General features: G+C 39.9%; 3 protein-coding genes across 5 annotated transcripts; 1 reads left to right on the forward strand and 2 right to left on the reverse strand.

The window, feature by feature from the left end:
* Positions 1-1704: 1704 nt before the first annotated feature.
* Positions 1705-5924, reverse strand: spef1 (sperm flagellar 1). The gene is made up of 7 exons (XM_010745210.3): positions 5693-5924; positions 5396-5507; positions 5042-5189; positions 4525-4570; positions 3438-3519; positions 3236-3341; positions 1705-2776 (listed from the first exon to the last, which is right to left on the reverse strand). The coding sequence occupies exons 1-7, from the start codon at positions 5802-5804 to the stop codon at positions 2663-2665; spliced, it is 720 nt and encodes a 239-aa protein (XP_010743512.2). The 5' UTR covers positions 5805-5924; the 3' UTR covers positions 1705-2662.
* Positions 5925-6093: 169 nt separating this feature from the next.
* On the reverse strand, positions 6094-17314 carry adam8a (ADAM metallopeptidase domain 8a). 3 transcript variants are annotated; one of them, XM_027277344.1, is made up of 26 exons: positions 16329-17314; positions 15955-16262; positions 14194-14321; positions 14009-14082; positions 13816-13894; positions 13150-13226; positions 12548-12779; positions 11786-11863; positions 11573-11641; positions 10921-11090; positions 10753-10834; positions 10500-10642; positions 10208-10385; positions 10022-10111; positions 9658-9853; positions 9483-9561; positions 9203-9383; positions 9025-9111; positions 8856-8940; positions 8442-8553; positions 8127-8325; positions 7747-7794; positions 7588-7644; positions 7392-7442; positions 7206-7286; positions 6094-6891 (listed from the first exon to the last, which is right to left on the reverse strand). In XM_027277344.1, exons 1-26 carry the CDS (start codon positions 16427-16429, stop codon positions 6847-6849), a joined length of 3030 nt encoding a protein of 1009 aa, XP_027133145.1. In that variant the 5' UTR covers positions 16430-17314; the 3' UTR covers positions 6094-6846. The 3 variants fall into 3 exon arrangements, with proteins under 3 accessions (XP_027133145.1, XP_027133144.1, XP_010743500.3); XM_027277343.1 differs by having other exon boundaries at positions 16302-17314; XM_010745198.3 differs by lacking the exons at positions 15955-16262; positions 16329-17314 and adding an exon at positions 14387-14524 and having other exon boundaries at positions 14194-14303.
* A 4637-nt stretch (positions 17315-21951) lies between these two features.
* znf511 (zinc finger protein 511) lies at positions 21952-25445 on the forward strand. Its single transcript, XM_019259605.2, has 6 exons — positions 21952-22162; positions 23434-23507; positions 23905-24106; positions 24209-24333; positions 24685-24951; positions 25281-25445. Exons 1-6 carry the CDS (start codon positions 22007-22009, stop codon positions 25351-25353), a joined length of 897 nt encoding a protein of 298 aa, XP_019115150.2. The 5' UTR covers positions 21952-22006; the 3' UTR covers positions 25354-25445.
* The last annotated feature ends 890 nt before the right edge of the window (positions 25446-26335 follow it).

A 26335-nucleotide genomic window follows, 5' to 3' on the forward strand; every position in this document is an offset into this window, starting at 1 on the left:
GCAGCGTGATACTGAATATGATTCATCAATAGCTGCTCTGTTCTGCAGTTTTCTCTCACATTCCTGACCTGCGTGTGCATTGGATCTAACATTCATACAAAGAGCATTATCTTTGCTTTTTCTCAACCTGACTTCCTCAGGTTGTGATCCTCAGGATGGATTTTGTACTCACTACTCAATCAGTTTAGGTCTAAACCTAACTATGTCATTTACTGCATGCCTGTTTGTGCTTTGCTCTCGTTTATTTCCCCGCTGTTCTAATTATTAGTCAGCCTATAAAGGGGCACTGAGCATGAGGAGTGTGACTCAGCCTCTGAATGTCTATGTCTTGAGTGTGCCTGAGGGGAGTTCACTTCTGGAAAAGTAACCCTGATAATATCATCAGGATTACCTTGGGTTAGGACCCAGTCAGGATATGTAGTGTTAGATTTTGTGGTAAATCCACAACTTTGGTGAACATCTACCTGTAAATTTGCATTTTGCAATTTGCATTGTTTACCAATAACAAGATATGTTATTAAAGAGCCAGCGAGTCCAAATGGGAGGAAGCTATGAGGGCTGATTAGCTGTGTGTCACAATCCACTTTTCTGTAACCTCTACAACTCTATTGGAGTATAAACTGCTCCACAGAGGTGGAATGGTTTTGTTTTCAATAAAACTCTTTATTTAATGACATGATGTATCATCCTGATAAAAAAAAGAGAAGTAAAGACTCAGTACAGAGGAAATAGAAAGAAGCTCCTCTCACTAACTCGCTTGCCAGCTAGTAGTTTACCACCAAGCCCTCCTAACAGTCCACGTGTCATCAATCCTCTGGAACAAAGCATGTCATGAAGATGGCAGAATAATCCTGGTACGACCAGGCCTTTAGGCTTGATCCCTCAAATAACTGAAATAGAACTTGCATTATAAACTGTGGGCATGGAAGGTTTAATGAAATATTTTATTGAGTTACATTTTGGAAACAGTAGTATTGAGTGTTTGTGGAGCTTGACTAATACTGAAGACTTAAACTCAGGATATCTCTCCTTCTCTCTATTGAGATGGTGGGAACATACAAATACCTGGACTGGTCAGACAACACAGACATCCTGCAGTGCTGAGATCCTTTGTGGAGGACTTAATCATAAAGGTAATGTTTAAAACAGGGAAATGAAGCCATTAAAAGCTGCATTACGTCTATGACACTTAAAAAGATACCAGAGTTTCACAGAAAATGAATGATGTAATTTATGACTTGCAAGGATGTCACAGTGTACATACACCTCACACTGCATGTCATTTTATTTGCAGAAGTTGGTTTGCATACTTCCCCTATAGAAGTCGGGGGAGTATTAGCAAAGCTGACATCATCAACAACTCCTCTCACTCCCTGAATGACACTGTGGGGGCCTTAAGCTTCTTCAGCAAACTCCCACCATACTCCCACCATTTAAGAAGGAGTGCTACCACAGGTCCTTCACTCCAACAGCTGTCAATTACTTTTTTTCTTGAGTTAATTATATGTACTGTTGTATTAGACAAATGGGACAAATTATATAAATGATATTTTTATATACACATTTTGTATTTTGCTAAATGTTGCCTACTTGGAGTGATGAAAAATGTTTCAGTATCAATACAAATAATAATAATAATAATAATAATAATAATAATAATAATAATAATAATAATAATAAAGAGAAGAAGAAAGACTTGTTACTCAGTTTATTGCTTCAAGCTTGAAAGGTTTGATTGGATGGTATGAAGGTGATCAACACAGCACTCAGTGACAGCAGTAGGCTGCTAAAGGTCATCTACTCCCGATACAACTCAGTAAGATCAAAGTTGGCATTGCTTTACTATATTTGGTCATCATACATTAAATATAAAGGACACTTGAAACAGCGGAAAATGAAGCCATTAATAGCTGCGTCTGTCTATCCACTTAAAAAAGGAACCAGAGTTTCACAGGAAATGAACGATGTCATTTATGACTTGCAAGGAAGTGACAGTGTACGTACACCTCACACTTTTTTTTTTATTTCAAGAAATTGGTTTGCACATTCTGTAGAAACTGTAGAGAGTTGAAGTGAATTGGTGATTTATTGAGCACTTCACAGTCAGAAGTCACAGGGTGAGTAAAGGCACAGTCGGACAGTATCGGTAGATACATAAACACCTAACAAAGAAGTATTTGTATTAAGCAAACAAATCCTCAAAAAAAAAAGGCTGATAAACCCTTTACAGTATGATCTCCTTAGATAAGATTTAAACACAAAGACATAATATGCAATATCTGCAGGTAAACAATATTTTTATTAGAGAAGGCTATAATATGAACTGCTCTTGTTAGACCATATTAAACACGGTTTAATATCAATGGTTAAGTTCTCACATTCCTCTCTTGTAAATGTTGTAAGTAATGTTAATAGAATATAATTACCAAACACCTGCTTTTTCATGACAAAATACACACTTTGCTTAGAAAACAAGACAAAACACAACACGTGTAATCCCACTGGTGCATTTCAACAGGTCTGATGCATTTGACAAGGAAGGAGAACAATCTCAGACCTTACTATGAACTGATCCTTGACAGAAGTTTTTTAACAAAGTAAGAGTTTATTGGAGGAGTTACACGGTTGTATGTCAAAGCTACTTCTGTATATAATCTTTGTATCAGCCTTTAATGCCTTTTGCCTTGTACGTCTCCAGATGCCGGTTCAGATCTTCAATTCGCATGTCTTTCAACTGAACCAGATGCTCTAACCTGGTCACTTTCATCTGCAGGATCTACACACACACACACACACAAAGACGTAAAATGTGGTGAAACTAGGTAGGTTTATTTCTAAAGTGTGAATGTTCCTAAGCAGTAAAAGCGCACATTTTAGTGAACATGCTGCGTTTGTCTTAACATGCAGATGTGGCTACAGAAAAAAAAATTAGATCTGCTGAGTAGATACTGATTCATTGACCACTGCTGACACAGCTCATGACGCATATATCACACATGCATCTCTCTCTCTCTCTCTCTCTCTCTCTCTCTCTCTCTCTCTCTCTCTCTCACACACACACACACACATCTGCAACAATATTACTGGTATGACAAAGCTCTTCCCTTACAGGATATCAAAACGGAAGGTGATTTTTGTTTGCAGATGTTCTGCCAGTCAGCTGAATGTTTCCTGGGTTAAAGTGTGTGTGTGTGTGTGTGTTTGTGTGTCTCTGTGTGTGTGTGTGTGCCTGTACCTCCACGGTCTCCTGTAAATCCATGACAGCTTGCTCTTTTTCCCGCAGGATTTGCCGTAACTTGGGGTCCATGTCTGTGTAAAACTGCACTGCATTCTGCGGTTTACTATACAATAAAAAAAAACCCAAAGAAAACAAAAGAAACATTATTATAATGAACACTGCTATTTAAACGACATTAAAAGCAACATTTTGATCATACCCTTTTTTTGGTCTGCTCCTTTCATCTTTTTTTGCTTCTCCTGGCAGCTGAGCCAGAACTTTTACTTCAGTCAGACGAAAATCTGAAGACCACAAAACAAAACTATAACATTTTTCCAACTGTTATGTGAGTTAAAAACGCAGCTGTTGTTAGAAACCTGCAAGGATTCATTCAAAAAGAATCTTATTAGTCACAAATAAGGTAAAGGGCAAAACAGGGAGGGGAGATTAGAAGACAGAGACAGAGATAAATTAGGAGGCCTACAACGTCCAGCAGTGCTGAGCTCAGGCCAGCGATAAAGGCCATCTGGTGATGTTAGGAGTTGATATGAAGGCCTGAGCTGTGCGTCTGATAGTGGATAGGGTGTAGATGGAAGAGGAAAAGGCAGAGGGAGGAGGTAGTGGCCTGAGGTCAGCTTTGCAGGGTAGTTTTAGGAACAGATGAGGTGTGGGAAACGGAAGAGAGACACGTCACTGTAAGGTTCTCTAATCAGTCCCCTCGGATGTCGGGAAATGTAGTTATGTTTGTGTGTCTGTGTAGTCACTGCCATCACTGGTAAAGATGAGGATAAATCGAGAGTTGTTAGCAGAGCACAGCAGAACAGGAAAAAGAAAACAGGAAGCAGATGAGATCTTGCAAAAATCATTGCAAAACTTTTACAGGAGTCACTAAACTGTCATCTGGGAGACAAAGAACACCTCAGCGAGTTTTTAATATGCTGATTTTCTGTTTGTTAGCTGACAACAAACATAGTTAATCACACTATTAAACAGTCTAAAATTACACATACTTCCCTCCCTGTTCTAAAAAAAGGACAATTGTTGGATTGTGCCACTTCAGTCTGTGTTTTAAATTGAGTGTGTCAGCTAATTCACTGCACAGATGAGACTAACAAAAGATTATATCTTGCACAAGGCGTTAAGTCAGTTGAAGTTGTGAATTCAGCAGTCTCAATTACACAATATACATATACACAATTTCCATATTTGGCTGTCTTAGTTGCAATTACTTCTGAAGAAACTGCCGTCCTGTAATGCAAGTCGCGAGATATCAGAGGAAGGTATAAAAGACAGAAATACTGCGCTACCTGTATGAGGTTTCTCCTGGTTCCTGGTGTCGTAGTATTCCAAATGCTGAGTTAAAAACAAAGATGTGGTTATTTTTCTAGCAATAATAGTTTATCACAACTATTAAGGGCAGTTGTTTGATTCACACGGAAAAAAAGCAGACCACACTAATTAATATATTCTGTAATTAGCATTCAAGCAGACAAAATGTGATCATAATAATATGCACAGACAAACCTAGAGTAAATGAGTGGAGAAACATTGTAAATGCAGATGCCATCCAGGGCATTTAAGGTCACTGAATGATGTCAGTCATACGCTGTGACCTATTGCAGTCACCATGTGATGTAATGACTCTCTACCACCATAAACAAAACACCAAATGAGTGAATATCTTTTGTGAGAATGGGGTTTATCTACAGACTTAGATGTACAATCAATGCCAAGACACTTTACTAAGCCTTATGGTTTTCCCCTCGATTTGTCACCTGTTTGTTTGTCTCTAAGCACACATACGCATGAACATATGGTACACACCGGGATATTCTCTGTAGCATGCTCCAGTTTCTTGTCTATCTTCTCCCTGAGGGCGCTCAGTACAGGCTCTATCACTCCTGCAGTGCTCAGTACAATTTTCCTCGCTGTCTCCTCGGGCACGTTAAAGTTCAGCTTGGAAAACACTTTCCTGACCAATAAAAATAAAGGATTAAGAGATATTAATTGGGATGATTTTTTTTTTTTTTAGTGTGTGTTTGTGTACTCTGGAGAGATGTGAACATATACAAAGTCAGATTGGAAACATTTAAATGATTCAAACTGGGGTTCATCTTCATGCAGTTCTTCATTAGACATGCAGTTTGAATAAACAAATAAATGTGACCGGTGTCTTGCCTGTTGAGTAGGTTCCAGTTACTGAACTTCTGCTGTGAGGAGTTTGCAGGAATATAGTTGTGCAGGTCAATAAGCTTTGGGAAGAAATAGTTTACAACCTCGGCAGCCATCACTACAATTCAACAGAGAGGCAGGGTCACAACTAAGCAAATAAACAAACACACACACAGACAGACATTTGAGCCACAGAAGAAGATTGTAGCTGGAGATAGCAGTCATATTACTCCTGCTGCTTTTGTTTAGTTAACCCACGACCACCCTGTGGACTGCTAAAGCCAAAGAGGCTAAATGAACTACCTCCGTCACTGAAGTCTCTTGTGATGTGTCTTTTGGGGCGGGACAGAGGTATTTTGTCTATCCACGCATACAAATCCTGTAGTTCCTCTTCGTTCAGCTCTCGGTCCATCATTATTATTATTATTATTATTTTTAAAGAGACATTTATTTCAGGACACTTTGTGAAAGACCAAAACTGTTAGCTAGCTCGTTAGCTTCCCTCGACAACAAGTTGTTTACGGCGTTGCTAGGCGACCCCTCAAGACAACGCAACGATTATGGCGTTTTAATATAAAGACGAATAAAATGGATTCAAACAGTGAATGTGGCGATTGGTTTTTATTGTAAGCTCCTTTTTTTTTTTTTTTTTTTACAAAGACTAAAGACAAAAAAAAAGAAGATCTCAATAAATAGGAAACACATTTTCAGTTCAAAGTTTGCAGCACAAATGAAGGCAGAATCCTCACTGTCACAATCATTGGCATTTAATGAGTGAAGGACTTCATGTCTGCTGCATAGAATATGCTTTATAAAAAAATCCCTTGAAGAATTACAATCAACATGTATTGAGTCAACACAAAAAACAAAAAAACATCTGCATGTAATAATCCAGTCTCACAAAGTCAAGCATACCTAAGTTAGTACAAAAAAAAAAACAAGTTCAAGAATATTAATCCATAACTGTAAAGTGCCCACATTGGTGCAACATTTTAAAATCCCTTAACAACATTATTTCTTAGAAAAGCAGTACCAAAACAGTAACAGTTAGTAAAACACTCACAGCATCGATAGTGCAATTGCCTCATGAAGTGTTCACATATCCAAAGATCAGAGGCACAGAGACATTTCCCTTAAAAAGCAAATAACATCATCATGGCAACACAGCCATTTGTCATTTATAGAGCACAGACATCGAGTCTGTCAATCACGCCTTCAGGTTTTCATCAACATACTGAAGGCTTACATAAGCAAGACACAGGCGGCGATAATCTTCTAAAGTGAGATTACAATTGACAGAAAAGCTCTGTCACTTATTGTTGATGATCCTTCGGTGGATCTTGTTTCAACAGACGAGCGTCTCCTGAGAGGATTTCCAAGTCTTTCTAGATGAGACGACAACAGTGTCCTCTGTCAGAGGATCTCAGTGTTTACACCAGGCTGAATTAGTCGCGCCATCATCTGGGTCTGCTGGGGGGCTTCAAGGCAGTTCTCCCTGCAAGCTGGAAAAGCAAACACTGTTAACAAACATGCTACTGATGAGCTTCATGACCCTCAGTACCACTAAATTCTTTCTCTAAACTCCCGTCATCTGTTTCTTGGTCATCCAGTGGTGGCCAGGAGATGTTTATGTGCTTAGTAACTCACTAACACTGTGCTGCTGCTTGTTCATTACACTGCTATGTTGAAACAATGGTCAAAACCACAAACGTCTTTATGAACGTGAATGTCTTGAATAACATCAGGAATGTTTGAATGCCATCATGGGGGATTTAGAAGTAGTCTGGTTGACTCTGGCTGCTGCCTGAATACATACCAGCTGAGTGTGTGGCAGTGGAGACTGGACTGGCGAGGGCTTCGGCTTCACTGGAGGCATCGGAGGCCTTGGCTTCGTGATCTTAGAGAGAACATATTTACATTTCAAACAAGTGGCAAGAACAGTTACACGTGTGAAGATGAATATATGAAAATTGTAGCTGAAGTGACTTGTCATGACACTTACCGGTTTTGTTGCAAGTGGTGGCAGAGGTCTGGATGGAGGTAGTGGCTTATCCTGATGAAAAAAAAGAGACAACCAACAATGAATACATCATTTGTTCATTTTAATTGTCACAGACGATCATACAGGTATAATCATAGTTAAATGCAAAGCAGAACAAACAATTAGAAATAACTTAAAATCCTGTATGAAAGTTTACCTCAGTATAGATTGGCTTGGTTGAAACAGTTGATTGATGCATGTACGGCCTTGCAGTCTAAAGAAAAACACATATTTACTTTAATATATAGTAGACAAGCAATAAGGAGTGCAATTGTACATAAATATTATCACATTTAAATAAAGTAGATCAGATTACCTGTTGACTCTTTGATGGCTGAGGTCCAGCTGGGACTTTCTTAGGTGGCTGCAAGAGACAAAAACCGAGATGAGTGCAAGCACGAACTTGATTAATCTTTTTTAATCATATTTTGTTTGTTTGTTTGTTTGTTTGTTTGTTTGTTTGTTTTGCAGCATCATTACAATAATTGCAGATCCGTGATTTTGATTCGCTCTCCTGAAGCTCATTGGTTGTCAGTGTGTAGCTTCAAATTTGGGCCAGTTTTCCAAAACTAATAACCACAATGACATGGTTTCAGTGCAGACTACAGATGCCACAAATGCAAAAATCAAGTCTAATGTACAGGATAAAAGCTAACACGTGCAGTGCGTTAGAGTCACTGTGGTGCTAAAACTCACCTCTGGAACTGCTCTGCTGGGCTTGAGTGCTCTAGTATATGGAGTGACAGGAGCAGAAGACAGAGATTTACAGGCTTGAGTGGCTGAAGACTCCACAAAAATAGGCTGGCTGATGTTTGTGGATCTGAGATGTGGGCTGCCTCGTGTACTGCTTGAACGAAACAACGGGTTGGACTGACCCGAGGTAGACTGGAAGCATCTATAAAGAATACACACAGAAGCTATGATTACAAAGGGGACAAAATAAAAAAAGAAAATGTCGTGGTGTGACTCAAAGGACATAGCGAGTTAACATAGTGAGACTTGCTCCTGTACCTCTTTGCAGGTTGCTTCTTTTTGATGCAGCACATCAAACTCCCGATAACCAGGACCAACAGCAGAAGTACACCAACCACCACCGACACAATAAACACCACCGGACCTGCCTCTGTACACACACAAACACACACATTGCACCACAGAATGAGCATGTAACAACCTACGTCACCCACTCAGTAAATAAAATGTACTGTAACACCATTACTGCATTTGTACAGACTAATAGGGGAATTCCATTAGATCAGTGTCTGTTTGTTCTCATTGGAACAGAGCGCAATTGTTTAAGAGTCTATGAGAAATCTACTTCAAGTATTCAGTCCTGGTGAGAAACAGCAGAGGAGGAACAGACACAGACAGCCATGTGGTCATTTAAAGGTCAAGCATACAGAGAGGCAAACACATGTATGTTACCGTCATTCTGCTCTGAGTGCGGCACATCACAGAAAGGCGGGGCCCAGCCATGGTCGCAGTGACACTTGTTCTCATGGTTACAAACCTGCCGGAGGTCAAACTCACAGTCAGTCATGTTGGTGTGGCTCTACAGTGCTCTAAAGTGTTGCGAGGTTAACAAATTTCTTACCCCGTGGTCGTTGCATTTGGCAGAGCATTCGTTCGTTCCATACGCTTTTATGCTTTTGATGTCCTGACACCGTTGATTGTAGCATACCTGAAAGACATTGTGCAGACATTGAGACAGGAGGCCACAGAGGTTGTGTTCATCCTTACTTCTAACAACAACATGGACGTTTTTTTCTTACCATATTGCTACCACACTTGGTACCAGTAGGCACCATGGGCAGATCTGCAGGATAGTTGTCTTCGGGTTTCATAATTGCCTCATTGCATGTGTCTCCATTTGGTAATGTTTTGTAGGTCTTCGAGGATGTCACTGGAAACTCTGAGCCTCCGGAGCAGAAAAGTGTCCCACAGGATTGATCTCTGTAACCAAAAGCCATAAAGCAATGACTCCCAGAAACCAACAACAACACTATATTAATATGCACAACGATAATACTGTTTTGGCTTTTCATTACATACCGGCTTAAACACCTCTGGCCAAATGTCTTTCTGCAGTTTCCCTGGCGGGAGAAACAAGCATCTGCAGCTACATGAGCATCTAAATGGAATCAAAACAGACAAGATGGCTGCAGAGTCCTGATGTACCAGAATCAAAACATATATAAACAGATTGATGCACTGGTAAAACACTTACATGGCCCCCAAAGTCTCTTGCAGTGTTGCTCCCGTGAAGGGCACTGTCCATTAAAGCAGTATCCTTTGCCACTGTTGCAGGGCAGGCCATTTTGTGTGTAGGCATCAGTTGGACAGGAGGCCGAGAATCCAGTGCAGTATTCTATTAGGTCACAGTCTCCTGCCCTTGGTCGGCAGACGCTGTCTGACGCTTTCAGCTGCAGAGCAGAGAGAAACACGGCTGGTGATGTACCGACTACTAAAATATGTACACTTGCACATAACTGGCCAGATGGCACAGTCAGACAGTCTTTTGCTGTATGGTACCACAATTAGCATGATTGTGACTTCACACATCTAGTGAGGACATAGTGAGTATTTCTTACTTGGCAGCTTTCGCAGCACTCTCCCTCTGCACACTTGGCTCCTTCAGCAAGTTTGCAGGTAGTGGCGTTGCAGCAGGGATTCTTACATTCCTATAAGACAGAAAGAGGGATGGAGCATATTACATCCTAGCTTCCCTTGTGTGCTTTGGTTATGCGTTTGTGTGCATGCACCCTGTGTGAACAAACCTCCACAGTGCCGCAGTCGCACTCCTCTCCAGGCTCCAGGAAGGCATTTCCACACACAGGCCCTCCATAGATGCGATTAGTAGAGGGAGTATCCAGCAGACAGGCAGGGTTGATCTCCTCTAAGAACCTGCTGAGCTGCTGCCGACTGCAGCTGCTGAACTGCTTTGGATACTCAAGGCTAGGAGAAGAGAGAGCAAGAATAGGGGAAGAGAAGGTTACTTTCAGCTGTACTTGGGTTAATAAGAATATTAGATTCAGAGGAGTTTATGTGTAGGTGAAAAGGTGTATTTACCCAACACTCTCAGACATGATGCAGCCTCCTTTCGATTTTGAGGTACCACAGAAACAGCTTTCAGTATCATGGGACAAACCCAGGTTGTGACCCATCTCATGTGCCATAGTAGAGGCTACTCCAATTGAGTTAATGTTATGGTCCTGTGGACAAATTAGAATAGAGTAAAACTGTAATCAAGATCGCATAATTCCAATTAATGTCCTTTTAATTTCTCCGCACAAACTTTACAGTTCTACAACAAAAAAAGTACCTCATTGACAGCTCCAGAGTTAGCGGTGCACATTGCATTGACGTTTGCTAAGCCAACAGTGGAACCATCAAAGTCCACCCCACTGAATAAAGAAGAGGAAAACTGTTTAGACACCTGCTCTAACAGCTTAACACATCATCTTAGGCTTGTCTTTTTAGTGTGTCTTACGTGATGAACTGTGCATTGTCATGTTTGGTCCTCGGCAGCAGGTTCTGCTGACGCCACTTGAGAAATCGGCCAAGCGTGACTTCAGGGACAGAGCTGACCTCTATGTGATCTCTGTCAGACCAGATATCCAGACCGACCAGCATCACACGGACACCCATGGGGCGATACAGCTGAAACAGAGCAGCATGTTAGCACAAACTGAAAAAGTGGAAATTCCCTCCAAACTGCCAGAATTAGTAAGTAAATAGTTCAAATCATTGGTTCATCTATAATCGTGTCACAGGAAACTACTGTTGGGTCTAGTGCTGTCTGATGGCGCATTCATGCTGGTACTACTTTTTCAGAGTATGCATAGAGGATTGTGTGATATGTGTGAAAATGTTCAGCTTAGGTGTGAAGATTCACAGTCAAAGTTAGATTTTCACAGTGAGAGAACTTTCCTTTCATTTATTGGTTAGATTCCAGTCAGTAAAGGACAAATAATATCAGGAGAGATTACTTAGATGTGGCTGTGCTGCATTGTGAGCAAAATGTAAGTCTTATCTACTGTCATGGGAAAAAACCCCACTAAATGACTAAATAACTGGTAAACATAGGAACACTTAATACTTGTTTTTTTGTTGAATAATTTACTACAGAGAAACAAACATACCTTGTCCACATGGTTTACTACTTCAAGCACTCTGGCCACTATTGTCTTCTTACTGCCAAACTTCTTGTACTAAAAAAAAGATTATTCACATTAGTAATACAAACAAATCAGACATTAAAGGTATTCAGTCTTTTGCTTAATGGTAAATTAATTAACTGATTAATAACATCTACAGTAACTCAGTCAGAGTAGGGAATCAACAGGGAATCAAACCTCTGTATTGTCCACCACCACAACCAGCTCCACTGTCCTGGGTTTTCCTGTAAGGTCTTTTATCTGAGCACTGCTTTTCTGAAAAGGTGAAAGATATCAACAATAATAAGTGCTTTTAACAGAAATAAAAAAACAAAAATTAAAACCAATCTGCACCACCATAAAATATAATCCAGCAAATAAAACTACAGTAAATAAAACAGAGGTATGATGAAAAAATAAAGACAAAACAAAGAAAACTCAGAGGAACTGGGAAAAAAAACTTTGGTTTAAGGATATTTAATATATACCAATAACTGACTGAGTTTAAAGTAGAGTTTCAGTGTCTCAGAGTCCAGTTTTGTAACTTTATCTATTAAAATATGCAAAATGATGCACATTGAAGCTGGCTCACACCAAGTAATCATTTCCAAATGTATTAATTTATGATCTGTTATGTCTCTCTTGTTTTCTTGCTGCCTTGTGTATTTATTTATTTGTTCCCCTTGGTTTGATCTTAAATCAATGTTAAATTGAACAGGCTACCCATCTTCAAAGGGCAACATTTTCAAATGATTTTAAGTCACTGATTAACTATCAGAAGCACACTTATATCAAGGGGAAGGTGCTTTTTTGCCATAAATATGATGTAGCTACGTGATGTAGATACACATTACTTTTGTTAAATGTAACAATGTAGCACAAAATACTGGATATCAGATATGAGCTGCAGGCTTCAAAACCTGGTGTATAAGTGTATGTGTCCACACTGTGTGTCTTTACCAGGCTGCTGAGCTGGAACAGTCCAGACGGATGAGCTCCATGATCATAGAAAGTGGTCGTGTTTCCATGGGAACAGGAGCTCCTCTTCCTCCTCAGGTGTTTGTAGTTGTAAACAGCATGAAGACCCTCGTCGCTGTGAGCTTCAGAGTTCTGTCTGTTGTCCTGCTGTCCTGCCTCGGTGCCAGCCAGAGGCTCGATAAGGTACATTTGATCCCTGAGACGCACAAAGCCCCTGTGGTACAAAACAGGAAGTTCAGAGTGGACAAAGCACACAATTTCTTTTTCTTCAGCATATCTAAGTCGCAAACAGATTTATTTAAGTCCCGTAGCTATTAATAACAGAAATATATTTTATGGCAGACAGAGAAGTTTGCATGGCATTTGTTGATTGGGTTATAGAAATTTAAGACACAGAGCTACCCACAGTCGTAATGGTCTTTGTAATGGAGGAAATAGATGCTGAGGATCCTATCTTTTGATTGGACAAACAGTCTCAAATCATCATGCGATTAATTACATTTACAGTCTACTAAATAAAACAATAATCTTTTTTTAATTAGAGAAACAAAATGGGGAAAAAAAGTACACCCAGCAGTACTTACTTGATTCCTGAGCACAGTCCAATGCTGGCAGAGGAGTCCTCCACTCCCACAATGTGCCCATGGTAATAGCAGTGAACCTGAATAGACATCCATTATTTGTCACAGACTCAATGTAGTGATTTCACCTCACACTAAAACTGCAGTGTAATCTGATAAGAAGATATACTGTACTGCATGTGTCATAGTGACACTTAACCTTATATGTCAATTCCGCTTCCACATTAACCATAACAGCAATTGCAATGTGACACACGAAGAGGAACTTTGTTATTGAGAATTTTTTTGATCATCAGAAACTTTTGAAATAAGAAAAAATCATTGACACACATTGCAAAAAAAAAAGAAAAAAAAAAAGTCCAAAACCATCGAAACTGGGTGTGGAGGTGGCACAGGATATCCTGTACAGTATATGCACTGATGTCTGTTCAGTTAAATGCAGTGGTAATTCATTATGATAAGTCTAAGTTTAGTACCTTCAAAAAACAAAGTCAGTGTTTGTATCTTCCAACTGAGCATCCAATAAGTCTACAGTCTAAATATTCAATATAATATACAACTTTTTCAACTAACTAAAAGATGCATGGCATTATGATGCAAAAAGATCATACAAACAGAGATCATGTTAATGTTAGCGAAATAGTGGTGAAAGAATGCAAAGCTACATACCCCAAGATCTGGAGTAGATGTGACCTGGGTGCCCTGATCAGAGTAATGTGTCACAGAGAAGGTTTTCCCGACAAGATCTCTGAAAAGAACAGTTTTAAATGTCATGATAGAAAGCTCTGTATATGTAAATATATATAAAAATAGCATACACAAAATACACTGCTCAGAAACTGAAAATTTCAAGTTTTCTCACTTGTTCTTTTCCAGGTACAGTGTGTAGTTTTGCCCTGCAATCGCCAAAGAGTACTGGAGAACATCAGGGTATGTCTACAGAAAGAGACAAAAGAGGAAGTAGAAAAAACTTTTAGCACATTTTTAAAATGTTAAAACGATTTAAAAGCGAAACTTAAAATATAAAAATAATAGAGTCTATGTTACCTGATGTGTAGCAGCATCATTAATGAGAGATGAATCCCTCAGCCTTTGAGGTATCACTGGTTGGTATTTCATCACATGAGGTAGACTCCTCACACTGTCCGCAATCACTCCTGCAAGTATCAGGGATGCTTTATGAGACAAAAAGAAAGAAAGAAAGTAAAAAGAAAGAAAGAAAGACAAAAAAAAGTCGTACCCCGTGAGAAGAAGAAAATCCATATAAAATATCCAGAATATGTCATGTTGCTCTACCGGACGGACTGTGTCATTGTGCGCTTGGCAGTCTGAGTGAAATACCGAAGATCTTCAGTTCTCCGCCCTCTCTGCTGTGTAATATCCTGAAAATTACCATGTGAGGCTGGGAGACCACATGAGTCACATCCCGAGCCTTTAGAAACTTTAACTTTGTTCTTTAGTAAATGAATATGAATTGTGTGCGGTTATGAGTGTCAGACTTTTTATTATTTTAATCACAGACATGTTTTCTTTGGGAGATTGAAAAAAAGTGATGATAAACCTCACTGTATAAAAATGTATAAAGGTTATTTTAATAGTTGCTTTGTCCTGAATTTTATCTCTGTTGTAGTTATTCTCACAAGTTGTTATAAGGCTATTAGATTATTTGAAACTTGTATTGTGTTTAAGACATCGCTCTTCTTTGATTAACAAAATACTCTGGTCTCTTCCCTATTTATCCCTATTTATTTATTTATTATTTATAATGTAAGCTATTATATTTTACTGGGCACACAAGTAATATTAATTAACAGGAAACTACTTATTATGTATTAATAATATAAATTAACCAGTAGCAGACCCAACACGGAGCCCACTGTGGCCTTTGTCGCCATCTATTGGTAAAATGCCAGATTATGACAGTGATTATCATGTAAGATAGCACCACAAACATAACATTTAAGTTAAATGTAACTTAGCGTGTTTGCTGTGTGTGACTTGTGAAAGTGAAAACAATAATTTTATGCTGCTTTATCCTGACATTTAATAGTTTACTGCAGAGGGGAACAGACTAGTTTACATTGATTTTACATATCAGAACAGAACAAAAATGACCAACTCAAAGGTTTTTTAAAATCACACTAAAAATAAACGTGTTAACACTGAAAGGACCAGTGTATAGGATTTAGTTGCATCAGGTGATGTAATTGTTGCATTGCAATCCCCTCACCTCACCCCACCTGCTCTTCCTAGTATGAAAAAGAAACAACAGTGGCAAGAAGTGAAAAGCCTCACTTAGCCCCTCATTATTTGAAGGTTATTATACATAAACAGAAACATAGTTATAAGCATAATATATAGCCCAAATCTAATCAAATACCATCAGCTGAAAGCGGAACATAATTACTCTGCACATCCACCGTCGGAACTTAACAGTGTGACATCCAGCGGAAGTAAACAAACTACAGCTGTTAGCAGCGTTAGCTCTGTGCACGCCACGTGAATGAATAAAGTGGAAGACGGCACAGTTAGTTATTTCATTTGTAATTAAGCGACAATGTCTTCAGTTGAGTGTTTGAGACAGTTTGTGAACGAGCGACTAAATGCTGCTGCTGAAGAAATATTTGGACTTTTTCAAAAAACTATCGTCGAGTACGAAGAAGAGATCTATCGTCAGCGCAAACTGCTGGATATCGTTTGGAAACCTGAAATAAAGTTACACAGGATAGGTGCGTAAAACTTTTACTGGTTAATCATTTATAACCATAGTTGTTAGATTCATCAGTAACGTTACTGCTGCTAATTTACTCGCATGTCTACATTTCCTCTTCACCATCACAGTAGTATCATATTCCTCTTGTTCTCTGTCCCTCCAGATCTCCAACAGCAACATGTTTGTAAGGAGGAAGAGGAGGAGGTTCTCTCTGACCAGCAGCTCTGTAACCAGGAGAGGAGCTCCAGTCTGGACCAAGAGGACCCAGAGCCTCCACAGATTAAAGAAGAACAGGAGGAGCTCTGCACCAGTCAGGAGGGAGAGGAGCTTCTGCTGAAGGTGGAGGTTAATACCTTTGTGGTGACTCCTACTGAGGAGGAAAGGGATCACGGTGAACCAGAACCTGAACCAGAACCTGAAAGTGACCACGGTGAACCAGAACCTGAAAGTGACCACGGTGAACCAGAACCTGAAAGTGACCATGGTGAACCAGAACCTGAAACCGACCACCAGCTGCTGTTGAACAACTTTTATGCAGCTGAGATCCAAGATCAGAAAGGATACACGCATGAAGACTCTACTAAAGATGTAGAGTCAGAACAAAACAATCAACAATATGAAAACAAAAGTCACAGTACCATCGTCTACAACCCTAACTTGTCAGGGGCTGACAGTATTATTCACAAACAGTCTTTTAAATGTAACACTTGTGGAAAGGATTTTAAGTATAAGTCATGTTTTCTGAGCCACATGAGAAAACACACAGGTGAGAAGCCGTACCTTTGCAAAACCTGTGGGAAAAGATTCAGTGACCTGTCAATATTGAAAATACATCAAAGAGTTCACACAGGTGAGAAGCCGTATCACAAACAGTATTGTAAATGTACCACTTGTGGAAAGGATTTTAAGTATAAGTCAGGTCTTCTGAGACACATGAAGACACACACAGGTGAGAAGCCGTATGTTTGTGCAACATGTGGGAAAGCTTTCATACAGAGACATAGTTTGACAGTACACCGACGCATCCACACAGGTGAGAAGCCGTACACCTGCAACATGTGTGAAAAAACATATGGCTACAGAGCTGACTTGAAAAAGCACATGAAAAAACATACACTTGCAAATAATGGCAACTTTCACACATGGTGCTTACTTTACAGTCCATGAGAAGAGCCAACACTGCTGAGAGACCTTTGCAATGTTTGGCAAAACGTAAAAGTCGCAGGCAAGAAGCTTTGTATTTGCAAAACATGTGGGAGACTATTTATTTCCAGTGGTTCGTGTTCAGAACTGAAGAACTCACTAACTTTTGTATGACCATATGAAAAGTTCTATTGCTCATAAATGTGTCTTATTTTTGCTGTTTTATACTGTACACTACTTCACTGCGTCTGATTTATAGCTTAATTAGCAAATTAAATTATCAGAATTTGTGAAATGTTTTTTATACATAATGTGTATGTTATGGAATTTTCTATCCTTAGGTTACTTGAGGTCACGTGTGAGCCTTGTGGTCTTCGGCAGTATTAATTGTTTGTCTTTGACTAGGTGCCACCATATCTCAACACTGTGGTGGCCAGGGTCGAAGAGACCTATTGCTGCCTTCCTAGTCATAATAGATAGCTTGTTGTTGCCGTTCCAATCTGCGTAAGCGGACATCTGTGTCCCCAGACTAGAATATGTTGACAATAACACCTCCAAGAGTAAAGACATTCTCTTTGACTAATTCTGGGGCGTATAGTATTTGGGGTGTGATCTTTGGGTTTAAAGTATATCCACCATCACGAGTTCGTCAGAATGGGAGACCGACTCAAGCACTTCAGGTGTACTTTGAGAGTGTCTCTAGTTCTCCTTGATCAAGCGTCAATAAATAATACAGCATAAGACATCAGAGGCTCCTGAACACTTTCTTCCTTCCTGACCTCACCATTGACCTTTGACTTCAGCAATTTCTCCACAACAGTGTATGTTTGTATATACACACACACACACACACACACACACACACACAGACATATTGAAATAAAAGTCTGCAAAGTCTAAATGTTGTGAACTTTTTGGAGCGCTACTAATATACAGCTCTGTGATCAACACTGCTTGCTAAAGTTCTGATCTGTCACGATACAGAAAGTATGGATTAAACAAAACGACATTTAATTGGGTCACAGAGTTATATAATAAACAATCATCTTTATTTTCTTCACTTGTCTCTTCTGATTGAAATAGATGTATTCATTAAAAGCTTGTTGGTCCTATTGCGGCTTTCCAAATCCTTTAAAGTCGCTGGAGAGGCTGAGATTAGGTCCTGTATGTTTCGTATGACGCACTGATGCTCAGAGAAGCACGATGAGTCCAGGTAAGTTTTTTAAGTATTTAATGAGATGAGATAATGAGATGAGATTTAATGTAGACTGTTGGCATGTATCACAAAGCAATCAAACTAAACAAAAAGCGGTCAACAAAAAATTACAGCTACCTAACCTGCCTCTCTCCTACCCTAGTGCAGGTGATTCAGCCCCTAATGTAACCTACGGCTATCATCGGCTGGCACCCATGTGACCCAAACCACACACATCCGTCCATAATGATGACGAGGTCTCCCACAACAAGATTCCTTTTCACTCCTGTCAGTTTCTGACGCTCCTGTAGTTGAGGTAAGTATTCCTTAACCCATCTCCTCCAAAACAAATCATACAGTATATTGAACCGGTTTCCACCTCCTATGTGCATAAATGTCTGAGGGTTCGAACACTCCTGGTGGCAATGTTGGTGAGGTCTTCAACAGTAGCAGATGATTTGGCGTCAATGCTTCCAGGTCATTTGGATCCATGGAGGCTTTGGTGATTGGTCTTCTGTTTATTATGGCTTCAATCTCACAAAACACTGTGTGAAGGCTTTCCTCATCCAAGTTTTGTACTTTCAGGGTTGAATTAAAACCCTTTCAAACGGACCGTATCAACCGTTCCTAAGCTCCCCCATGATGTGAGCCAGCAGGTGGATTAAAGCACCATTGGATTCCCTTTCGAAGCATGACATAATGGATCTGCACCGGATTCCACTGTTCGATGGCCTTCCTCAACTCTCGTTCTGCTCCTACGAAGTTCGTTCCGTTGTCAGAGCGTAGCTCCCGAACTTGTCCTCTCCTGGCAGTGAAACACCTGAGTGCATTAATAAAAGAGTTGGTGATGATGCAACTTCGATGTGTACAGCTCTGATGGCGAAGCAAGTAAATAGAACACCGTACCTCTTTACCATGCTCCTTCTACTCTTAACCTCAAAAGGTCTGAAGTAATCAACTCCCACACAGGTGAATGGTGGTTCATCTGGAACAATTCTTTCATGAGGCAAATCTGCCATCTGCTTGTGAACTGGCAGAGCATTCAAACAGCGACAGGTGATACACCTGGCTAGCACTCTCCTGATAGCTGAACTCAAACCAGCTATCCAGTATTGCTCTCTCAGCTTAGACAGCATATGGTTACGGCCACCATGTCCCACTTCCTGATGTACATGCCTAAGTAAGCGCTCCGAGATGTGAAGATCTTTCGCTAGGATTATAGGATGTTTCTCTTCCACAGGCATAGACAATTTACTGAGCCAACCACCAACTCTCAGGATTCCATCTTGTAGCTGTGGGCAGAGTTTATGGAGGTGACTGGACTTCTTAACAGGCTGCCCTTTCCCAAGACCGATTAGCTCTTCTGGAAATCTCTTTCCCTGGCAGAACTTGATGATGGCTAGCTCAGCCTGGTCCAGGTCTGTCACTGTGAGACTCCTGTGCACCACTGTCCTCTTAAAATCCTTCATCTGCCTTTTCCACAGAGGATGCCTGTTGTTCCTTGATGATGTCAGACTGTGCAAAGGTCAGATGTAACTGTCTTCTCTTCTTTACACACGACATGAGCCAGCTCTTAATCCTCAAGAGCCATGCCACTGATTTCTTTAGACTTGTCCAGGAGGAAAAGTACTCAATCAAGAGAGTTACAGGTTCTTCCCTGGCCTGGACAACATTCATTGCAACTCTTTTGATCTCAGGGTCTCCAAGTGAAATTTGATTGAGGTCTTCCTGGTCAGCAGGCCATTCACTCTCGGGCTGCAAAAGAAAGTAAGGCCCTGACACCCATATAGCATTTGCGATAAACATGTCAACTTTCACGCCTCTGGAGGCTATATCTGCTGGATTGCTGCTGGTATCCACATACCTCCATTGAACTGAACAGGAAACCTTGTAGATTTGTGGGACCCAGTTTGCAACACTTTGAACCGTGAAGTCTCGTTCCTGATATATTTCAGAACAGATGTGCTGTCCGCCCAGAACACTGAGTCCAAAAGATCCATCTGTAACTCCTTCCTCCCAAGCGTGTCAATGCGGCTGGCCATAGTTGCAGCGATAAGCTCCATCCTGGGGATTGTAATGCATTTCAAAAGGAGCTACTTGAGTCTTTCCCATCACAAAAGCACTGTGTACTTCAAAGTTCTTGGTTTTCAACAGCAGGTAAGTCACTCTTCCATATCCGTGTTCACTGGCATCACAGAAGTGATGCAACTGGGCTGAAGTAACTTCTCCAAAGCCTGGTGGCTTCAAACATCTGCTGACCTCAAATCTGCCCAGCAGATGCAGCTGCTGCAGCCATTCTTTAGAGGCTGACTCAGCCACAGTGTCATCCCAGCCTATCCCTCTCCTGCACAGGTCTCTCAGTATCTTCTTTGCTGTTAAAACTACGGGGCTCAGCATTCCAAAGGGATCGTAGATTGAGCTGACAGTCGAGAGGATTCCTCTTCTGGTAAGTGGTCTCTCCTTAAGCACAATCTTGAACTTGAAAGAGTCTGATTTAATGCTCCATTCCACACCCAGCACTCTCTCTACAGGTAGCGAATCCAGCTCCATGTCCAACTCTTTAATGCCTTTTACTCTGTGATTCTCTGGGATGGCTTTCAGCACTTCAGGCCTATTACTCATGCACTTTGTAGGAGAAAATCCACCCTCGGAACACAAAGAGACCAGGTTCCTGTAAAGCAACACTGCTTCCATCTCCGTGGCCACTGACACAAGGCAATCATCCACGTAAAAACAGTGCAATAGTTTATCCACTTTTTTCTCACTGTAGAGACGCCCGTAGTCCTCTGCACACTTTCTGGGAGCGAAATTGGCACAACTAGGAGATGATGTCGCCCCAAACAAATGCACCTTCATCCGATGCTCAGTGGGTACTTGCTTCACATCCCCCATAGACCACCAGAGGAATCTGAGGAGGTCTCTGTCATCTGGTAGGATCTGTACCTGGTGGAACATGGATTCGATATCAGCCATGATCACAACTGGTTCCCTCCTAAATCGGGTCACCACCATATTCAGAGAGCTGGTAAGATCAGGGCCCTGCAGAAGTTGAGCATTTAGTGATGTTCCTTGATATCTTGGGCTAATTTTATAGTAACAAAAACAAAAATGTATTAATTATTTGAAGGTTATTATACATAAACAGAAACATAGTTATAAACATAATATATAGCCCAAATCTTAAACACTGGACCTTTAACAAATAGTAACTCTCCTATAATTTGATTACACCATATTTATTTCGGAATATTGACAGAATAATTAACATAATAAGATTTTATTATTATTATTATTATTAGTATTATTAGTATTATTAGTATTATTATTTATTTATTTTTAGCAAGGAACTAACATGACAACAAACAAGTATAATAAAATCACCACACTGTTATTGCCATTGCTGGGGCCCCTTGAGGGTTACAGGTATCCTGTCTTTGTTAATACAATAAAAGTAGTGCCTTTTATTTATTTTATTTCATTGTTGTTTTTTCATCCTTCTACTGTCTACTTGTGCAGCACTTTGGAAACCTTGTGTTTGCTAAAAATCGTGCTATATAAATAACGTGGATTGGATTGAAAGGCTGTACCATGTAAGGAGTATAACGTTACATGACATACATGAGGAACTGTGTGGATGTTAAGTTTTTATTTTACTTTGTTGAGTGTTTCCAAACTGTGTCTGGTCTGACCGGTTGGTGGCGACAACGAACCATTTATTTCATTTGACAAGCGCCAAAACAGAAACATTACGCCATCATTCAGCGACAATCACAACAGAAAACTCTCCAGTTTGGAAACGCCTGCAAACGATGCAGCAGCCAGAGTCTGTCCGTCCTCTAATAACAGAGAGACACCATCCGACAGGAGACACACACGAGCGGAGACCGCGTGAGACTGAGGAGGGAAACCCGTTCACCTTCAGCCCGCAGCTCATCCACCTGCACAAGGACCACGAGCTGTTTGAGGTAACATAGCAACGGTTAGTTAGTTAGTTAAAGGTCCAGACCTTTATTCACAGACTATGGAAGAAGTTAAATATAATTGTGGACTATGACTCCCACAAACTCCATGAGGTGCTGCACAGACTCAGGAGCAGCTTCAGTCAGAGACTGCTGGCACCAAGATGCTCCACAGAGAGACACAACAAGTCTGTGAGCATCAGTCTGTACAACACCTCCCTCAAAATATCACACACTCTAAGTCCAGTCCAGTAGTGTTTGAACTGGCCTGTGCAAAAGTGAAATCTTCCACACATGCATGCTGCACTTTAACAATCAGTGTATTCTCTGTACAGTCTCTCAAAGACTAAAGGTTTTAGATTTACATATTGCATAGTTCACTGTCACTGTTTTTTTTATTTTACTGTTATTTATACATGTGTGTATAGTGTTAAAATAGGATATCGTATAGGTGTATAGGGTTAAAGTTTTGTTTTCTTGCTATCACTTACTATCTTACCATTTGGGAGATGAGGTAACAAAAACAATTTCCCTGCGGGGAATAATAAAGTATTTCTGATTCTGATATAATATACATAACATTTTCCATTAGTGTATAATCACCTGGAAATATGAATAATTTGGTTTCTTGTTACCGTACAATGACCCCGTGGGTCCTCTAACACAGAGGCCACCATCTTGAGCGGTGGTAATAACTGTAAATACCCCAAGCAGTCGGTTAAGGCTGGCTACAGGACATTTCAATCTCCATAAGCGCCCATATTAAAATGTCTGACATCACAGCACAAATAAACATGTTTACAGCCTGGTACAAAAAACAGTTAATTTCCCTGTTCATGACAACTGTGTGAATTTAGTTTTTCTGTTCAAATTATGTTAAGGCTTAAAGTTATCCAAAAATAACGGCATGGCTGCTTTGATTGGCTTATTAGAGCACCCAGGTGTCATTCAGCCCACCTTAGGTCCACCAATGATCTTCATCTTTGCCGATATTTAGATTGACCAGGAAACAGAAGAGGCAGTACATCCAATATAGCAGTGGCCAGCGTCTCATAATTTCAACTTCAAAATGGTGCTTCGGAAACCTGTGGGTGATCTCACTCAAGCGATGTCCATTCTTTATAGTGCCTTTTGTTTTACACATTTCCTGGCCTCTGTAGTTGCTCCTTCACACGAGCAAGGAAAGGGCAGCTACACTACTAGATGGCACTAAATTCTACGCACTCGTCTTTTAACCTACCCAAACTAACCCACCCATATGTAAATGGTGTTTACAGGATGGAGACATTACCAGACACATGTACCTGCAAGACCTCTACATTTCTGAGGCAGATGACAAGCCAACACTCAGGTATGAAAATCATTTTATATCTGTGATTGAGCGAAGTTTTTTTTTTTTTAGCATTTCAGTTAACAAGCAACAAACTGTGTAGCCCATTTTATTCTCAGGAAGATGATGCTCTTCGCAGAAAAGCAAAGGATATTAAAATGTACATGGTTTAGTAACAAGCAAACATCTGAAACAAAGGGGGTTGAAGCAGAAGGACAACGGCACACACACATTAAAGTCCTCCATGAATATAGTAGTAGGAAATGGTTAAATAAAGAAGTTTAACTATTTTTTAATATTAAACTTTGTAACTTTACTAGACATACTGTATGAACTGTAACTATATATTTGACTAACAAACAACAAATTGCGCACCATTTCTAGTAACAGCTGTGGATGTTTTTTTGTCTTTCCTCAGTGTGTCAGAGTTTGCCTGTCACATCTCTGGCTGCAGTGCAGTCTTCAGCACTTTGGAGGAGTATGAGCACCACTACAACTCTCTGCACAGACATGTGTGCTGCTCCTGCCGTCGCTCCCTGCCGAGTGCCCGACTGTTAGACATTCACATTCAAGAGTGGCACGACTCTCTCTTCGCTATCCTCGCCCAGAGGCAAGATATGGTAAGTCATTTTAAAAAGCCATGAAAGTGTCCCTCTTAGGCATAGATGAATACTATGGATTGAAAGATAAGATTTCCCTGACAGATCCTTCACATTTTTCAGTACCAGTGTTTGGTGGAGGGCTGTGGACAGAAGTTCAGGACTAGTAAACTCAGGAAGGACCATCTAATAAGACTTCACAAGTATCCTCCAGACTTCAGATTTGACAAAACCAAAAAGGACAGAGGGTAAGCCTGAGGTTATGTACTATTTTTTGGCCACTAGATGGCAGCAAAACGTTAGTAGAAATAATACTCTATGCGAGGTTTCACTCCAGGAGAGCCCATGTTATAGCAACCATGAATTTGAACTCTTGGAGAGTTCATTGTTTCTATTTTCACTCAACTGTTTCATATTCTTTTGTTAAGTTATAGAGTGAAATCCTCTTTATTGAAGCCAGTGTGTAACTGGACTATAAAAACTCAGCTACCTTATGAATTATATTAATTGTTTATTATTGTATCATTTTTCTGACTCGAGTAAATCCTTATGTTTTCCTAAATACCCTTGTGTTTCTAATATCATATCTTGGTTTCCAGAACCCGAGAGACGAAGAGACAGCAGCAGAAAGACACGGCCATGGAGGTAGCGGACGATGTGTGTGAGTCCGAGGGTGTGTGTGAGGTTATGTGTGATGTGCTGTCCAACCAACTCGAGCACGGGGAATCCATGGAGACGCATGTGTCCCAAGAAGAAGCTCGCATGGCAAAGTCTGACTCTACTGAGGAGCATGCAGATCTTTCTGCTGCTGCTCATGGCGCCGGGAATACAAGCACAGAGTCTACGAAACCACGATACTCCTACAGGTTAGTCTTTAAGCAAGTCTGTTGCAAAACACTGTTTATTCTGAGGCCGTTTAACCCTGTACTAACAGACACTAAGTCTGCCATTTTCAAGATGTTTTAAGGTGGAAGTTCAGTGCAAGTTTTTAGATATTTCATAAAGTATAAGGTAAAACTTGTGCAATTATGTAGTTAAATTTGGGTAAAACAAACTATAGGATGGCTTTTTTCTATTAGTTGTGCAATATTAAATACATAAAATATATGGGACATCTTCATAATGTTTACTGCAGTTTTATTTAAATGATAAATAATCTGAGATACAAAACAACCGCCGTGTTCTTGTCTCTCAGGGTGCCCACAAGCGTGTGTTTCGGTCACGGCTCTGTCCGAGGCTTCAGAGGGCGGCGAGGACGGAGAAAATGAAACATGAGATCTATAACTTTATATGTAATTAAATATATTTACTGTTATCTGTGTATGTGACTTGAAATAAAATGTTTCTGGAAAAAATGTGATTTGTGCAAATGTTTGTTGTGTATACATGTACGTATGCTGTGCATTTTTTTGCTACAAGGCTCCCTTCTTACTTCTGTTCAGGACAAACAGTGTTACTATTAATGTCTGCCTTTGTATAAAAACTTTATTTTTCTATCATTCTCCAAAAAAAAAGGAAAAAAAAGACAAAGAACATCCTATAGGATGCTGTGGACATTGTTTATACTGTGGGAAAGTTTGCCAAATTCATGTGTTGTACTTGTAAAAGAAAGATGCAGTAAGGCCATATCTAAATGTTTGGAGTGGATGTGGAAGTTTTTGTGAAAAGAAACACGAGAATTCAAAATTTACATAATAGATTTTAATAATTGTATAAAACACCTTTTCACCCATCAGATATAAAATACACTGTACATTATTGACCGATGTGAGTCTATCAGTCATGTTTAGCATTTTAAGAGTTTGCAAAAATAGTTGATGACTTTTATTTACATTCAATAATGAAACTGTGGTCTTGGACTTTTAAGAGCTCTTTGAACATCTGTGCAAAAAAAGTTCTCCTTTTGAGGTAATGCAAAATAAAAAATACAATTTTAAAATGACAATTTAAAGGATTATTGTATCTGAAACAGGGAAGATTATTAAGAAGTTAGAAACAAACAGAAGTTTTGTGGTTTAGATATTACTGTAATAGTAAATTTACCTTGAGAAGATGAAAACAATTTTTACAGGTTTGATTTCATTCCAGCGGTAAGTAAAAGGCACTAATGAACACTTTATAGTCTTCTGGTTTTTGTTATTGATTACACACTGTTACAGATATGCCACATGTTATAATTATATATATGGATATGCTTTGCACTAATTGAAGTGTGTGTTTTTGGTAGAATGACTTTGAAGCAATCTCTTA

This window comes from Larimichthys crocea, chromosome III (genome assembly GCF_000972845.2).
Source record: "Larimichthys crocea isolate SSNF chromosome III, L_crocea_2.0, whole genome shotgun sequence".
Taxonomy (NCBI): Eukaryota; Metazoa; Chordata; class Actinopteri; family Sciaenidae; genus Larimichthys; species Larimichthys crocea.

What these genes read in the sequence shown, in the direction of transcription:
- spef1 (XM_010745210.3), bottom strand. Translation starts at nt 5,804, where the DNA reads ATGATGGACCGAGAGCTGAACGAAGAGGAACTACAGGATTTGTATGCG. An exon ending in AACTGGAACCTACTCAACAG is followed by an intron (nt 5,190 to 5,395) that starts GCAAGACACCGG and finishes TTTATTGGTCAG; the next exon opens with GAAAGTGTTTTCCAAGCTGA. An exon ending in ATTTACAGGAGACCGTGGAG is followed by an intron (nt 2,777 to 3,235) that starts GTACAGGCACAC and finishes GTGTGTGTGTAG; the next exon opens with ATCCTGCAGATGAAAGTGAC.
- adam8a (XM_027277343.1), bottom strand. Translation starts at nt 16,429, where the DNA reads ATGCGTGTATCCTTTCTGATCTTGGATCTCAGCTGCATAAAAGTTGTT. An exon ending in GGCCAGAGGTGTTTAAGCCG is followed by an intron (nt 9,384 to 9,482) that starts GTATGTAATGAA and finishes TTTTGGTTACAG; the next exon opens with AGATCAATCCTGTGGGACAC. An exon ending in CCAAGCCAATCTATACTGAG is followed by an intron (nt 7,443 to 7,587) that starts GTAAACTTTCAT and finishes TTTTTTCATCAG; the next exon opens with GATAAGCCACTACCTCCATC.
- znf511 (XM_019259605.2), top strand. Translation starts at nt 22,007, where the DNA reads ATGCAGCAGCCAGAGTCTGTCCGTCCTCTAATAACAGAGAGACACCAT. An exon ending in GATGACAAGCCAACACTCAG is followed by an intron (nt 23,508 to 23,904) that starts GTATGAAAATCA and finishes GTCTTTCCTCAG; the next exon opens with TGTGTCAGAGTTTGCCTGTC. An exon ending in AAAACCAAAAAGGACAGAGG is followed by an intron (nt 24,334 to 24,684) that starts GTAAGCCTGAGG and finishes CTTGGTTTCCAG; the next exon opens with AACCCGAGAGACGAAGAGAC.